At 44.1% G+C, this 16,525-nt stretch overlaps 1 protein-coding gene across 1 annotated transcript in view; it reads right to left on the reverse strand.

Annotated features, from left to right (window-relative positions):
- The window catches only part of BCAS3 (BCAS3, microtubule associated cell migration factor), a 316,591-nt gene that overhangs the window by 207,664 nt on the left and 92,402 nt on the right, over positions 1 to 16,525 (reverse strand). The window contains exon 18 of the mRNA XM_017821512.1: positions 5,607 to 5,757. Coding sequence (XP_017677001.1) covers positions 5,607 to 5,757 — 151 coding nt within the window. The remainder of the gene's footprint in view (positions 1 to 5,606; positions 5,758 to 16,525) is intronic.

Raw genomic sequence — 16,525 nt, forward strand, 5'->3', positions numbered from 1 at the left:
GTGTAAGGGACTGGTCTTTAGCTTTTTGTATCTAATAGATGTTTAGTCAACATTTTGGGGGACAGAGCTCATCTGGTAGAACCAACCACCCTTCTAGATCTAATATATCATCTTTGAACAGAGAGAAAACCCAGTTGAATTGTCTGAACTGTCTGATCTCCTCCGAAGCCAACACTCAGCCCGAGTCAAAGGCCGCCCTCACGGCTCAACAAAAGATGAGCCCAGCACTATTGCACTGCTTAAATATTTAACTGAAAGCTAAATCTCCTGCAAGACCCACAGCCAACACAATTTAAAACACAGAATGCAGCTTGTATGTAAATCTGAAGGGTCACTGCAGAGTGGTGGGATCTGCCCGGGAGCTCAGAGCTAAATTTCTAAATTGTGATCACGGATGTTTTGGCAACTATTTTTTTTTTTCTTCTCTGCCTCAGTGGCTCTGTCTGCAAACATCAAGCAAATGACACTTAGCTGAGCCCATTAGAACATTTCAGAAGATAACACAGGCTTTTACTTTCTCCACAACATACTACGTTGAGCTGATTATACTTGCAAATGAACAAATTCTCCTTATTTTAATTACAAATTGACCCAGGTGGATACAGGCTTCAACTGAAGGTTTTGTTTGGTTGGTTTTAGATAGAAAATCTTGTATCACGAACAAAATGCAATTACACTTGCAAAGACCACAGCAGAGCCTCAGGAAAAAGCTTTAAGTGCGAGAAAAACAACTCAGCGTTTCCTTTCTGCTCACGAGACCTGATTCCTTTAAAGACGACCATTTTCCCCCCCCCCATGATATTTAGATAAGGGATTGTTTTCCACTCTTTCCTTCCCATAATATGGATGGAATGCTAATTGAGAGCGAGAGGGAGAGCCCACAAATTAGAGGAGAACCCAACCTTGAAGAGACAGCACCAGATGGCCGCGCTCGGTGACAGTCAGAGAGGCACAAACTCACCGAGCTGCCCCTTCCTCGTGGCTACTGAGAAATTCCAGAGGGAAATCAGGGAAGGAAGACGATTTAGGATTCAAAATTCTGACAGAGTTTTCCCAGTCTCTCACCTCGTTCTGAGTTTTGGCGAACTGAAAACCGAAACGCTTTGATTTCGCGTTGTAACGTTTGATAAAAGCTATTTAAGCTTTTAAATGTGCAATAGGCATTTATTCTGACCCTCGCTGGGATATGTTGCCATGTCAGGAAGCCTTTCATAAACAGTGAGATCTGAGCAAAATTTAGTGCAAGGAACTGTATTTCATACCAATTACAAATCATTACAGCGCTTGCTTTATTCCCAGAATGTACTGTAGAAGCTAAAGGTGACACAAAACACGCCTGAGAAATGGGTCCAGCTTCAGACAATGGTGCTGAATTCTTGGGCTTTACTTTTAACTTTTTAATTGACCTTTTCAGCTACTTTTTCCTACTTAATTGTATCGTGACCCCCTGACTTTGCACTCCTTGGTTTTGTTCGCTTCAGCAGCAGAACCTGGGACAAAGGAAGCTCTCTGGCACAAAATGAACCAAACACCAGGGATTTGCTGGGCATAAATATTAAAATGGTAAAATTGCACCAGACACTTTACCTATTTCCCCCTTCCTCGCTGGGGGTGGAATGAGGGATGAGTTAAGATAGAGGGGATAGAGTTTCATGTTTAAAAACACACTGTCTGAATCTCCTGGCTGGATAAAGGCAAGGTTTCTCCCTTTCCTGGAGGAAACACTGGATGCCTCTGTTTTGACAAGGCCCAACTAATGCAGGTTCCATCCTGCTGTTCACTCCAGCAAGGATGAACTGGAGAGTGAAGTATGATCCAAATATAATGACCATGTCCCTGGAGGAACTTAAAACAAATACTGCTGTCAGAGGAGCCAACTTGGACAAGAGTTTTTCTTTCGGGGCAATTATTGTATCTTTTCTTTCCCTTTTTCCATGTCCCCACGTTCTTACCAACTGGAAACAAACTGCAACTCATCCCACAAACACAAGGAACACTTATAAAGCTCCTGCAAAGCACAAAGCTGTCTTCTAGAATGTTCTGATTCACTGCCTTTTATAGACACCGAGATGGATCATCCAGCTCTCCCCCTCTCAAATCTATAAGCTCTTTGTAAATGAGCAATGAATTAACCCATTCACCAGCCCCGACAAGGCATTCAGCATCACTATTAAAAGTTTGAGAGGGAAACTGAGGCATGGATATATAAAGACTTATTAAATCCAGCTCTTGTGCTGTCCTGCATCCCCCTGATCTTTAAAACATCAGATGCTTCCTCACTCATTAGTGTTAGAGCCCCTTTGGGAAAGCCTCTCTGCTCCTTCAGGATGTGCTGACAGCACAAACTGCAGGAAAGCCAGGCAATGGGATGGCAAAATGTAGGGACAGAGATGAAGTGCTTGATGGAGGTGAGGAAATTACAGTGAGAGACTTGAAAAAGCAAGGAGAGCAGCAGGGGAGAAGGAAAGGCCAGCGATGGTAGTACAGGAGGTGACGCTCCCAGACACTTCCTGCCCAGAGCGGGGGTTTGGTTCACAGCAGTGACTGATCAGGACACGTCCCAAAAATCTACGTGATTGCACGGCACAAAAAAAGCACCTGTGATGAACAGCACAGTCATGACACAATTCCAGACTCCCTCCTTCACTCCCACGGGGCTACAGGGGAACACTTCTGAAAAATTTACTGCCATTGCCATTCCACCTGTCAAGCACCGTGACACACTCTGCAGCTCTGCTCCAGACACGTGGTACTAAGGGCACTGATCAGTCCTTTCAGTACCTGGAAAATATTTTGCTGTCTTGGATACCAGCAGAACAAAACCCACCCTGACTTTTGGGTTAACAAAACCTCCAAGACTCCCTGAAGACATTCAGAACTAAAGAACCTTTTAGTACGTTAAAAGGAAGGTCAATCCAGACTTTTAATTTTACAGCATTTCAATCCCGATTTTGACTTTTAGAGCTGTGCTGCAACAGATGAAATTTTTTAATTTTTAAGGGTACAACAGCAGAAGAGGAGTGAACAGAGAGTGTAAAAGCCAACTGCCTCTGAGCTCCTCTCCCCCTCTGATCGCTGCACAGTCGCAAGGTGAAGCAGCTGCTCCCAAGGAAGAGCCTTGTTCCCTCGGAGCGCTGCTCAGAGGTGCTGCCCATGTAGGTGTAAATACATCTGTCTTTTGCCATTTGCAGTAATGCAGCCTCCTCCTCTCCTCCAGTGAGGCAGATGGTCCCTGTCCTGTCGAAAGCTCACACTGCACAGCCCCGCAGTGCGACGTGTTTGCAGAAATACGAGGGCAGATGTTAAATATGTTAAACACACGCTTTGCCCCCTGGAGGTTTAAGTTAAGGCTGCTGTCTCAATTTGGTCATTTTAGGCATGCCAGGCTTCTGGGATGCGAGGCATTCCTCCCAAATGTGTTTTAGAAATGCAGCTTTTCATGTTAATTTGCTGCGCTTTCATCAGATATTTTGGATGCAGAACAAATGAAGGGAGCTCTCGGCTCAGTGTGACACGGCGACGTGGGCCGGGCTGAAAATTATGATCCCCATCCACCAAAACTCTACTTACACAGCAGGGTATTTCCCAGGACTGCTGTCTTCCCCCCTTGCATAAGCCTCACTGAGCATTTTAAATTTAATTAGCTTTTAAAATCGCACAGAACGGGGCAGAGACAGTCAGTGAATAGTATAATTTATGGGAAAACTATGAATATGAACACTCTGAATATATTTAAGATATTCAAGAATGAAATATTCCATAAAGTAATGCAGACTTACTACACATGCAACAATTTTAGAAAGGTTTGCTGGTATCACCAAGCATTCAGGAACAGCCTTTGTAATGGGTTTTGCACGAATTATTATTGCAAACCAAGTGTTTTTTCCCAAATCCTGCTCTTCCCCAGCACTCCTGTCCCCTACCTCCTCTGGCAGGCCCTCAGGTGGATTTTTAATTCCTCTCTCTGCCTTGTCCCATCTGGTTCTAAGTGTCTATCCCAGTTCCAGGAGCCCAGATTTCTATTTCTGTCCTTCACTGACCGTACTCTTCAAGCCACATTTTCATTATTTCCCCTCTTTGAGGAGCTGTGACTTCCTGCTCGTCTCCTTGCACACCAACCTCCCCCTCATCCCACCTCCCTTCCTGGCCTCATCCCCATCACACCTGGTTGGGCTTTCCAGATTCACCTGACCAGCAGCACAACCTTTTTTTCCCCTCACCTGTGTTTAAACTGCAAGCAGGAAAAAAAAAAAAGGCAAAAATAAGCAGCTGAAATGTGTGTGTGGAGGAAGCTAAACCCCAACATGACCCTCAGACTGCTCCTTTACTGTTTCCTAAGTTCCATTTCCAATTCTCTGTGAAGTTCAGGGATTTCTCTGTGCTGAGGGCAACTGTGTGTTCAGAGCTCATGATCTGGTTCCATGAAATTCCAGTTTCCATGGCTAAGAGCAGGATTCTTGGATAGACACGTGTGTGGATACACATTTATGTGCACACAGATCAAGCTTCTGATGGTCACCAGGCACCACTCAGTGCACCAAACAACACAGATCTTACAGGATGGCCTGGATGCTGAAGCACAGAATGTGGGAATTACTCAGGGAGAGGGGGAATATCCTGAAAAATAATTCCCAGTTCACGAAACACAAGGTAAAAATTCCCCTCACGAGCAGAGCTGGAGCAAGAAAGCACTGAGGCAAAGGAAGGCAGTGCCTGCACTGGGCAAAAAGCAGGAAAATGTTAGGAAGCTGTAGGGACTCCCAGTTGTTTTGTCCAACAACATGCCATGCTCGATCTATTTTCCTTAAAAATGTAAAAACCCTCTGTAAATTAATGGATGAATCAGACTTTTAATTAGAAAATATTCAGGGATTCGAAGCACTAAAAATTAAGAGGGAAAAAAAATACTCATCACCCAGTAGCTTTCTGTGTTAATTGTAATAAGAGATTTGAAGTTTAGCAGAAGCATCAACTGTTGAACAGTGTGAATTAACTTAAAATTGTTATAGTTTATGAAGCTCACAAAAATCTTCCTAGTAATTGTATGTATATTTAGAGGAGCTTTTCCCAACAAATATCCTGAAATGCTTTATCCTGGCCCAGTGAGAAGTAGCAAAGTGCAGCTGGCTCTGGAGTCCACACGTGAGTTACACAGTCCAGCACAGTCACTTCAGAGGAAAAATAAGGTCAAGGAAAACAGCAGGATTAAGTTCTGCCTTTCTGCTCAACCTGCCTTTACTGTCTTTGCAGCTCTGATGGTCAAAAAAATCAATTCTGCTTGAAAAAGCTGGAAATCCAAACAAACTTTTCAAAAAAAAAAAAAAAAGTAAACCCATATTTTATTCTGATTGAATACAGCTCTGCTTATGTTTCATTCCCATTCCTGGTGTGAAAACGTCTCCTGAGCCACCCAAATGAATATTCCTGAATTTACAGAGATTTCTTTGCAGGTTTTCTTGTCTCCTCATCCCCCCAACCCCTTCTGCTGCCAAGTAAATTCCGTACAGTGGAATTAAAGTAAGGAATAAAACTAATTATCACCAGTAACCCGAATTCTTTGCCCGTGAGTGATAACTAAGAAGGTTAAGGAAGGTTTGTGCACTCACCCTGTGCGTTTGGTGATGGTCCCCAACGTCATTGGCTGCTTGATCTGAGCAAGAGGCAACACCACAGTCAGGCTTGGAAGAGGCAGCAGCCGAGGGTTCCCAGGATTGTTGTTTGTGAAGTTGTTGTAAGTGTCTTGGCTGTTCAGTTTACCTTCATGGGAACAGAGATGTGAGAAAACACATTATTGGGATTTTTGTCTTCATTTGGCATTTCTACACCGGACCGAAATAAGATTTTAAAAAAAAAAATGCCCCCAAAAAATAAACCGAAAAAAATGATCTCCCGTTGCAATTAAAAAAAAAAATCTGAATAAATTCATCTTCAGATAAAAAATAAACGGCAATGGAAGCAACAAATACTAATTTTATACAGGGGGATAAGCAAGGATTTCCTTCCATGGAAGGGAAATTATTCCTGCTGCTGCTGCTGCTGCCCTGACAGTTTTGTTCACCAAAAAGTATTTGAGTTTGATTTGAAGAACAAGCTCTGGATTCCAACTCCCTATTTAAAAAGAAAAGAATATCTGGAAGGGAATTATTTTCCTAAAGTACCACATACAGTGTTGGTAATTGGAAGTCCTGAAAAGGTCGCTTTTGTTGTCCCAGTGGATAAAGACACAGAGAATAATCATCTGCAGAACTAAGGCTGGAGGAAAATCTCAAGTAACTATATAAAATAAAACCAGGCCAAACTACATGTAAAAATCAAGAAAGTATCAAAAAAGTCATAAACTTCATCTTCGTTCAGAAAGGAGAAAATGAAACATAGGTACTGAAAAAAAATTAAAAAAAAAAAAGGAAAGGGAAAACACAAGCAGAAAACCCCCGAGAAGCCTAAATTTAGCTTGTTTCAAAGAGGTCTGTGCTGGATGGACGCCCAGTCTGGATACGCTTTTCTTACTCCCTGTATCACTCTGTAGTCACAACCTTTCATTCTTCAGTTGGAAAAGGAAACGAGCTCCAAATTTCATGGACAGTAAAGAAAGAAATGCGAAGAAACCAAAGAAAGAAGTTAAACAAAAAAAGGGGCCAGTCTGTTTATAGCAGAATCAAAAGTACTTTAAATAGACAAGCAACCATGAATTAAAAGGTTTAGATCATTAACTTGTTTTTCTGTGTTCCTGTAATGCTGTGAAACGCTGGCTTTGTTCTTAATCAAAAGGGAGCCATATTGGGAATTAGGTTCCTAAACAACTGCTGCATTCTACACAGATATTATACAAATCCCAGGCCAAATCCATACAATCTGCCTCAAGAGCAGCCACCTTTTTTCAAGGAAGAAAAACAGCACAGCAAAGGGTTTCTCACAGGAAGCTGCCTGAAAAGCTTTAATGGTCCTTCAGATGGATTGAAAATAGGAAAAGGAAGGCGGAAAAATCTTAATGAATGTCTCATCATCCTAAAGACACTCAAGGCTTCCTTCACCCTTCTTTTAATACTATATAACTGTGAGCTTAGGGGGTTTTATTGGGGGTTTTCTGCAAAGTCCCCAGAGCTCTGCATGTCAGGCTGGCACAATAAGAGAAATGCTGAAATTACAGAGTGGATTTTGTGGGAGTCTCTGGTCGCTCAATACGTTTTAAGAGAAATGGCGAGGCTTTAATGAAGAACGAGCCCATTGAAGTCCCAGAGAGCAGATTTCATTAATAGCAATTTTCCTGCACCAACTTGGAATAAAAAGAAAAGGGAAAGGAAAAAAAAAAACAACAACAAAAAAACCCCAGCCCAGCTCAGTTTTAAATTAAGACTGAGATGCAATTAATTTTTTTAAGATTAGCTTAATAATACAGTCTTGGTTCTTGCAGAAAGGCCCATGAATAGTTTTGTGCATTATTGTCTAATTAGTTACTGTTCATGCAGCCAAGGCCTCTCTGAGAGTGTTTCCCTCTCCCATCTTCCCCTTGATCCACATTTGCACAGCAAACACCCCCAGTATCTGCAGAGGGGGCTCCAAATCTGCCTGTAATCTGTTTTCTTTTACTTGTTAGGAATATAATGATTAACTAGGAACTCCTGACCCAAAGGCTGTGTGGTAACAGCCCCTGTCCCCTCTCAAGGCACATTTAATGACCCACTCTCAACTTCCACGTGGTTTTCCACATGCAAAACCTTCGGCTGATTGGATGGAATATTTGCATGCAGAGGAAGGAGGAATTTACAGACGTCCTTCCAACACAAGGATGAGCTGCTTTACTTCCAAGCAAGGGGAGGAATCCCAAGGCAGTCAGGGATAAGTCACTCCCTCAGAGCTTTTTATTAATTGTAGTTACAACATCCTGCAGTTCTCAGCCTCACACATAAGAAAACACAGAGTAAAGGGAAAAAAGCACTAAGCTATGAAGAGAGAATGAAAAGGTATAAAAGAGATGCTGAATAGGACCAAAATCGAAGATGATTCCTCTTTGCAAAAAAAAACAAAAACAAAAAACGTTCAGCATTTAATTTGTAAATATATATTTAGAAGTACAGCTTAATCTGATGTATACAAACCTCAATAAAAAATTAACTAAAGCAGAGCTCATAATGCACAGTCCAACCACGAGAAAAAAATTCAGCTGTGACAAATGAAAAAGCTGTAACTACCAAACATATGTCACAACAACCATTGCCTGCCAGCCTGTATTTTCTGCAGCAACATTCAGTTGCTTAACTGCGAAAAAATGTAATTAAAAGTGATAGAAGTAAAAAATTCCAAGTTGGAACGCTGCAGAAAGGAGAGAGATTATTTCTGACAGTAAAGTTGTTCTTCAGAATCTAAATACAGTAACATTAAGATGGTGTGGACCATTAAGGTTAAAGAAAACCCCATAATTTTCTGGTGTGCTGCTGTAGCCCTCCAGAAATTGGAAAAATTCCCCTTCCATTCCTCCAGCCTGTCCAAGTAGGAAACTCCTGCAGTAAACAGGAGTTGTGTGTGCACAGGGCTGCTGTATCGGGCCAAAAGAGCACAAAGAATGCAGTCAAGCATCAACATTATTTCTACAGCTCGAGCAGTTGTTGATTCACTGTCAAAGGACGGGCAACAAATAAGCCAAAGTTTAAGTCTGCTCGAAATATCCAATATTTTTCATCCAGAACCCTGAACTCCAGTTACCTCAGGACACGTGCACAGCGCACTCAGCTGTGAGGGGTAACTCGGTTGTGCACTGCCAGCTGCACACAGATCACATCCTACTGCCTGCTCAGGGACACTTCCTGCTGAATTTAGAGAAATTCAGGGGAATCAGTGGCCACCCTCCCAATCCCATGGCAAACACGTCCTCTCAAGGGTCACTCTGAAGGTTTCCAGGGGAGCATCCCGAGGGAGGGGGCTCTTTCCCTCGGTACTCACCCGGAGCTGAGCTCAACAGCCCTCAGGACCCCGTGCAAGGCAAGTCCCTTGGGTCAAGTATTTGTCGTTCCAGGGGCTGCCAGGGAAGAGTTGTTCGGATCAGAGTTCAAGAGCTGTGCACGGAATGCATTAAAGCCAGTTTAGGCTCAGCTTTATTTTCCCATGTGCCTGCACTCCCTCTCCAGCCCGGGCCACAGCTCAGGACTTGCATTATTTCCACTCAAGGTATGAATTCCTGCTAAACCCACAACAAAAAATTCCTCTGGTTAATCCTAATTCAGCCTTTCAGATCTCCACTGGAGAGAAATAAAAGAAAAACAGGCTTATGTCTCAATTTAAGCTGCTGGTAAATCTCTTACTAATTTTACTAAGGGACTTCCAAAAAGCCAGGGATGCCGTGGCTCTGGAGTCTGACTGAAGTTTATTTCCAAGTGCAGCTTTACACACTGGATGAACTTCCATACCTACAGAGACATGGAAAACCAGCCTTACACACTGGATGAACTTCCATACCTACAGAGACATGGAAAACCAGTGGGTTCTGCCTTCGTACCTGTTTGCTGAGAGGCTGCAAACCCACCCCCATCTCATCTCATCCCCCCAAAACCTGAGCCACGCTTTTCCAGACATTTCATTCCACGGATAACCAAAGGCAAAATGCATTAAGCTGAGGATAAAAGTGAAGAGAGCAAACAACAATGTGCTTTGTTGTCAGAGGGAGGGAGCGGCCGCCGGGCCGGGCTGTATTCCCAGACCAGCCATCACTGACAGACTCACTTCCACCGAGGAAAACAGGGAGGCCTGAAAAGGCCGGACAAAAGAAATCCCAGCAGGCAGAGAAACAACAAATTAAAAGCGCCATTATAAAACACAGATGCTATAAGGAAAATAAACTTCACAAGATTTAGTGGTTTTTGACAGAGCTGGACATCTGTGGAAAAGCCATCAGGAGCAGCTCCCAGGTATGGCTGGACAGGCATCTCCTCCCTCCTCACCACGGCCTCTCTAGAAAGAGTCACCCTCAGCTCTCCACACACCTTCACCACTGCAGTGCTCATTTATCACCAGCCACAATTCTATTTATGATTATTTTATTTATATGTGTTAAACCCATAAGCTGCTCTTCAAACATTCGATCAAATTGTTCTAAGTTTTCTAACTATTTTTGGATAAGAAAGGAAAGCTACTCCAAGCAGAAAATGTGTGAGACTTGCAGGCCTCTAACACCGTTCAAAAAGCAATCAATCGACTGAAAGCAATTAATACAGTAACTTGTCCTCTTCTGATCAACTCAGAGCCTTGATGAGTTCAGGCCAGATTTCAAATTGGTCAGTGTTTGAACAGAGGACTTGAGGGCACTGCTGTCAGAGCCCATCTCTGAGGAGAGAGGAGCAAAACCACCCTGAGTTTTGCCACTATAATGACACGATTCCACACCCAAGTGCAGCCCCGAGGAGTATGTTGTGCATCAGCACCGTGTGGGCAGAGCTATGGGATCCTGAAAGAACCAGTTTGATGCAGCCCCACTGTATCTGTATATATGTATATATGACCTGCCTCCCTCCTTGAGTGCTGCTTTTCTTTGCTGTCAAGAAATTCCACCCTGCCAGCGAGCAAAGCAAAGAGGACTTGGCCCAGACAATTTTTTTTTTTTTCCTGGTAGAAAAGTAATGATCAGAAGGATTTTAGTTTCTCTATACACTTTACATGAAAAACTAAAGTGGTATCAAGCACCTCTCAGCCTTATAATAAAATGCTTCTGTGTTGATTTTTTCCATTTTTGTTCCATTACTCCAATACAAAAAGCTTAGTAATGCAGTGTCATTAAAATTCAAACCCCACTTGATTAGCTTTTATATCTTACAGTATTTAACAGACTCCATTTCAAAGGGTACCACGTAGTCTACTGACATTAACACTACATATAAACAACTATAATTTGGGAAATAAAAACAGTAACTCCAGGCTATGCAATCATGTGGAGGCCAAGTTACAGGAAAAAGAACCGTGTTTGGCCATTATTTCTGTTTAGTGTAACACTGAGGATTCCTCAGCTAAACATTCCCTAATCATATAATGCAAGGGAAATAAAATCCTTTCTAACAGGCAGGCAGAAAAAAAAAAAAATAAAAGGGCAGGAAAAACAGAAGTGTCATGGACGTGGTGGTTTATTTTGCTTTGCCTTTTATTCCACACAAAAAAGTTTCCCGGATGAGAATGGAAAGCTTCCCAGCTCCAGCTCCAAGACTTTCACCCTCGTTCCTGACCTTTTCTCAGACATGTTCCAGTATAATCTGTAATCTACTACAGTCGGAAGAGGAAACAGCAGCGCCCTGGTGAGAAACGCTGCCTTGTGACCCGAGGAGGGAGCCCAGCGGAAGCAGTGCTGGCTCACGGAGCCCTCGGGAAGAGCCTGACAGGCAAAACTCAACAGCCTCCCAAGGAACACGCTCAGCACCACGAGCCCTGACTGCTGCCAAAGTGGGCTTTTGCTTTCATGGTTTGTTTTATCCAGTCGAACGTGTGCTATCTTTCCTCGTGAAATGTTAAGATGCTTTCCTAGAAAAAGTCAGGAAACTCATTATTTTAGTTAACGATCGCCTCTCAATTCAAGTCACATTGCCACTTCCTTCAATTGTGTCCTATCAAATTTAAACTCATTTCACACCCTCACCCTCAATATTTCCAATACAATTAGGCCCATTAAAGGAGGAATATTATGTCTTGGCTACTGCATGTACATGCACTTCATGCAGCTACTCAGAGCAACTTTTCCTCCCAGCTAAAGTGGTCCAAGTCCAAAACCTGTCACTAATCTGATTCCACTGGAATGGATGGGAGAAAACAACGCAGCCAGTTGTTTGTGTAACATTTCAAACCACTCGATATCAAACCTTTGGAAACACAGCTGCACTAAATCTCTCGACTGTCCTAAGGAAGAAGAACTTTCTCCCTGTTTGCATCCAGGCAAGGCATGTGATGGTGACAGTCAGAGTGCTCTGCCGAGACGTGCAAGCGCCAGCCCAAGTGTCTGAGGCCCTGCTGAGCCAGAGCCCTCTGCCCTCTCACCCCAGCTCCTTGAACTCCAGCTCTTCTGACTGCTCATCAGCCTCCTCCACTCCAGATCTGAACAGGACCTCACAGCAGCGCCTTCCTCCTCCTGAAGTTTTCCTTCTACTGTCAGAAACTTTGCCCCCCAGTTATAGAGTGTCCCACTGATGCTCAATGATCTCCTCTTGTCCTGGGCACAGGAACTGCCATGACCCCTTTGCTGCCTGTCCCTCTACCTGGCCAAAGATGGATTGTGAAAGAACAGTTCCAACCTCAAGCTCTACCTGGGATTTGAACCTGTCATTTACTTATACAACTACTGATGGTACAGCACAGCTGGTCATTTTTCCTACCTCCTTGTGCATTTCTTCCTTTCCTGTATGGAAAAGAAATTACACTGACAGTCCAGAGAAATCAAAAAGGAGAGAAACCACTCTGCCAGAACAGCAACCATGTTCTGGGCCCCATGGCAGCTCTCACAGCAGTTGTGAAGACATCCACAGTGTCAACTGCCTTGTGCAAAAAATAACTCCTTGAAAATCTGACACAAATACCTGCTTCTTCTTCCCTTGCTGCTTCCCATCCTCACTGTGTACAGACACCACTTTGCTGTGCTAAAGACAACAAAGCTGTCTTGAAGCATCTCCTTAGAAAACAAACCCTCTACCACACATACAAATCTGGCACAAAGATAATTTTTCTGGACTTATTTAACTAAAAATACTGTTGGTGCAAATCTCCAGCCCATTTATGGGCAGAACTCGAAATAAACCCCAGGAAACTGGTTTGCCAGCTGTTGGCTCCGCAGGCAGCGGCGGCAGCACTTCAGCCGGGCTCTTCCACGTGGTGGTTCCCAGCCCAGAGAGCCAAACTGGCCCTCCTGCTCTTGGGTCATGTCCAGGAAGCACCAGGCACAGGCAGGGCCGGGTCCACACCTTGCCATCCTCTTTGAGCCAGACCTTGCACCTCCAACTCTCCACAGATGGAAAGCCTCCAAGACCAGCATCTTGTAACTACTACGGGTGTAGCCATGGAGTGTTTCCAAGCAAACAGGCAGGAGCAGTGCCATCCTCCCCTCCCCGGCGCTCTGGGCCACAGGCTGTGGCTGCAGCTCCCACAGCACTGAACTGGAGTTTGCAAACCCTTCTGAGGACAGGACTCTGTGAGCTCAGACTAACACTGCACTAATGAGGTTATCGCACAGGCAGCCTCCGGGCACTGTGGAGAGACTCTGCTACTCCGATTCCTTGCACATGGGAATTTTGCTAACACTGTCTGCTGGTGAATGATGAAGCGCTTGAGAAAACAAGTATGTACTACTGCTGCTGCCCCTTGTCACGTCTATCCATCATAATTCATATCAGCACAGCTCTGAAGTCAAAGCCTCCTTTCAGGGATGACTCCGAGACACTGCAGCGTTGTGAACTTGGGGAAGTTCGGGTGTCTCACACTCCTCTTCCAAATGATACAGAATAAAATGATCTTTATGAACCTAATTTTTTTTTGTATCGGGACAGAAAAACTGATCAGCGCGTCTTAGAAACCGCAGAATTTCTAAGACATCTGGGAATTTCTGAAGGACATCTCTGTGTGCAGCTGTGTCGGGTGAGAAGACAGGGGAAGTTTAAAGGCAGATCCTTACTCAAAGGCTGAGCTTATTAGAATTGAATTTTGTATTGATGTTAATAATCCACCATATTAACAGATCTGTGGTTTTTTTATCCCCACCTTTTTATCTCTGCCTCATTTTCCCTCTAGCTGCAACCATTAGCACAGATATTTTAGCATCTGAATTCAATCCGGGTCGAACACACAGGATTTATCCCAAGTTATGTGGAAGGAAAAAAAAAAAAGTGTCTTGAGAACCACTGCATTTGAGAACTTGATAATAATATCCATGGGTAATTATAATAAATGGCTTGTCTGAAACACCCACAGAATAGGAACTGAAGCAAACCATGGCAATCTCTCCCTCTTGCACCCTCCACACACCCTCAGCAGCTCTGCTCTTTTACCCATGACCGTTGAGGATGTTTTCTGGCTCCGTGACAGCATCGTGACTCAGGTCATGAGAAGTGTCAAAGATGCATTTCCTTGAGATGGGAAAAAGCAACTGATTTTAACAGCCTGCAAAGACTAAGCAAAAAAGAATAAGCCCAATCAGCATATTTAAGGGTAAAGATAAACCTTTTAAAAGATACGAGTATATTTTATTTCCAATCTTAATGCTTACGTTTCTTTCCATAAAGTGTTTGCATTTTTCGGACTACCAAAAATGCACATTTGATTAAATGCCTTACTTAGGAATAATAACTGTGCTGGAAAAAGAAAGGACAATAAGGGCAGCACCCATTTACTGCACAGTCCATCACCAATCATATAGATAGGGAGTCTGATTCAGGCTGCAGGCACGAGGGAGCAGCCCCAGATTCCCAGAATACCCACTGCCAGGGGAAGCAAAAGGTGTTTGGGCTTGAACCCAGCAGGTCCATCAGATAAAATGATTGTTCCCACCAGCTCTTGTCCCATTCCTTCCCCTCGCTGGTTACTAACACGGAGCTTCACATGCTTTCACCTTCCCTCATGCCAAACCTTCCTTGTCATACAACACCCTCCATACTTAAACCTCCTCCTTCAGCTGATACAGTCTCTTGAAAAACTCCGGATTCTACTTTCTCACCTTGTGATCAAACATCCTACAGGCCTGTATCAGGTGAGCAAAGCCACTTTTTGTCATTTCACTGACCGCAGCTCCCTCGAGCCACTTACATTCCTGGACCCACCAACAAATGCCTGGACCCTGCTGTCTCTCCTGCACTAGACCTCTCTTCTCCTGCCCTAATTCCTGCCTTTCCCCTTTTGTGTTTTGGACACAACCACCATGCAAGAACCATTCCGGCACTGCTCCTTCAGTGAGTGGCTCTTTTCAGCTGCCTTGTTATTTCAAAGCTCAGTCTTAGTGATGGGTTTTATGCTGATTGCACTGATTTCTCCCTAAAACACCGTTCAGCTGTACACAAGTGTATCTAGTCCTCTGCACAGACATATAAGGCACACTGAGAAGACAAAGCTGAGCGTGTTCCTTCTCAGGGATCATTAATATTATTTATCAATTTCCGATTGGCAACTGAAAACCCGATCAAAGCGATGCATCAGCTGCAGGATGTTGTTACTACTCCCAGCGTAGAGAAGGAAATGCACCAGCCTGTCCTTTATATCCCTGGTTAACTGGGAGATTTGCAGATGACAAAGCATGGGTTTACTGTAAATTAAGAGGAAGCAATTGAGGGAACAATTGAAATAACCATAAAATCCCAAAATGTCATTTTAGTAAGTCATTTTCAGACGAACACTTAAAATTCCAGTCACCGCTCCTTGCGCTCCCTCGGTACCTGCCTCTCACACATCAGCACTTGACCCTATCAAAATTTTCTTCCATGTGATGTTACCAAGACTGAAATCATCCATCTTGACAGGAAAACTTCAGTGGGACGCTCACATGTGGTAATCCAACTCCCGCCTGCCTTCCCCCTTCCTTTCCCCCCGCGATCCATCTTTGCCATCGCCGTCTCCTGTGCGCTGCCGATCGCTTCCCCTCCGCCTGCCTACCCACAACCTTTGCTCTGACCACTGCTACGGCATTTGCTGGGCTAAATCACTCACTCAGAGAGTTTTACACTCCAGATCTCAAGAGCTGCAATTCCCTTCTGATGTCTGTCTCCTTCAATCTCCAATTTATCCGGAATATTCACAGCTTCTCTTTCAACTATTAAGGCAAACATGTATTCGCCCCCAATTTACGCTGTTTACAAAAACCTGCTTTAAAACACCTTATGTACAGACACGAACTTCCCTGGTGACAGAATTTATCAGTCTACTTCTCTACTTATCTGAAGGGAATGGATCTTTTCCTTCCACTTCAGAAACTATCCAAAATATGCCACCCACTTCTTCCACTCCACTGACTCTTTATCCATTACCAAAAAAAAAAAAAAAAAAAAAAAAGAGGGGGGGAAAAAAAAGGTAGCTAAAAACACAGCTCATTTACAACCAGTAAGCTGCTGGCCAGTTCCCAAACTGGTGCTTCCAGCTGTTCCCACCTCTTTTCCTGGCCCTACACGTGGGGCTGCTCTGGGCACTTCCATCGCCAGCCCTGGGACTGCTCCAGAAGGAAGGATTCATCACAGAATCATAGAACCGGTCTCTAAAAGCCGTTAGCAGGAAATTCCCACCAGGCAAACTAAGTCTGTTTCTCCCCAACTGGGTTAAAACTGCGAAGAGAAACTCCAGGTGAGGGCGTGAAACTAAGAGGACCGCCGGGCGCTTCAGGCCAGCGAAGGCGGAGGGTTTATATTTGCAACCGAATAAATATTTATAACGCTTATACGAGTAGCTCAGTGCTTGTACGAGTGGCGAGGGGGGGGGAAAAAAGGAGGTTTCACCCTCCTCGCCACCATCTGCCCGCCGAGCAGGGCCCCCCTCAGGGCCGGCCCCGCCTGAGGCGCCATGCCCGGGAGGACGGCGCCCCCTGCAGGCC

This window comes from Lepidothrix coronata, unplaced genomic scaffold (genome assembly GCF_001604755.1).
Source record: "Lepidothrix coronata isolate B3197 unplaced genomic scaffold, Lepidothrix_coronata-1.0 Scaffold91, whole genome shotgun sequence".
NCBI lineage: Eukaryota > Metazoa > Chordata > Aves > Passeriformes > Pipridae > Lepidothrix > Lepidothrix coronata.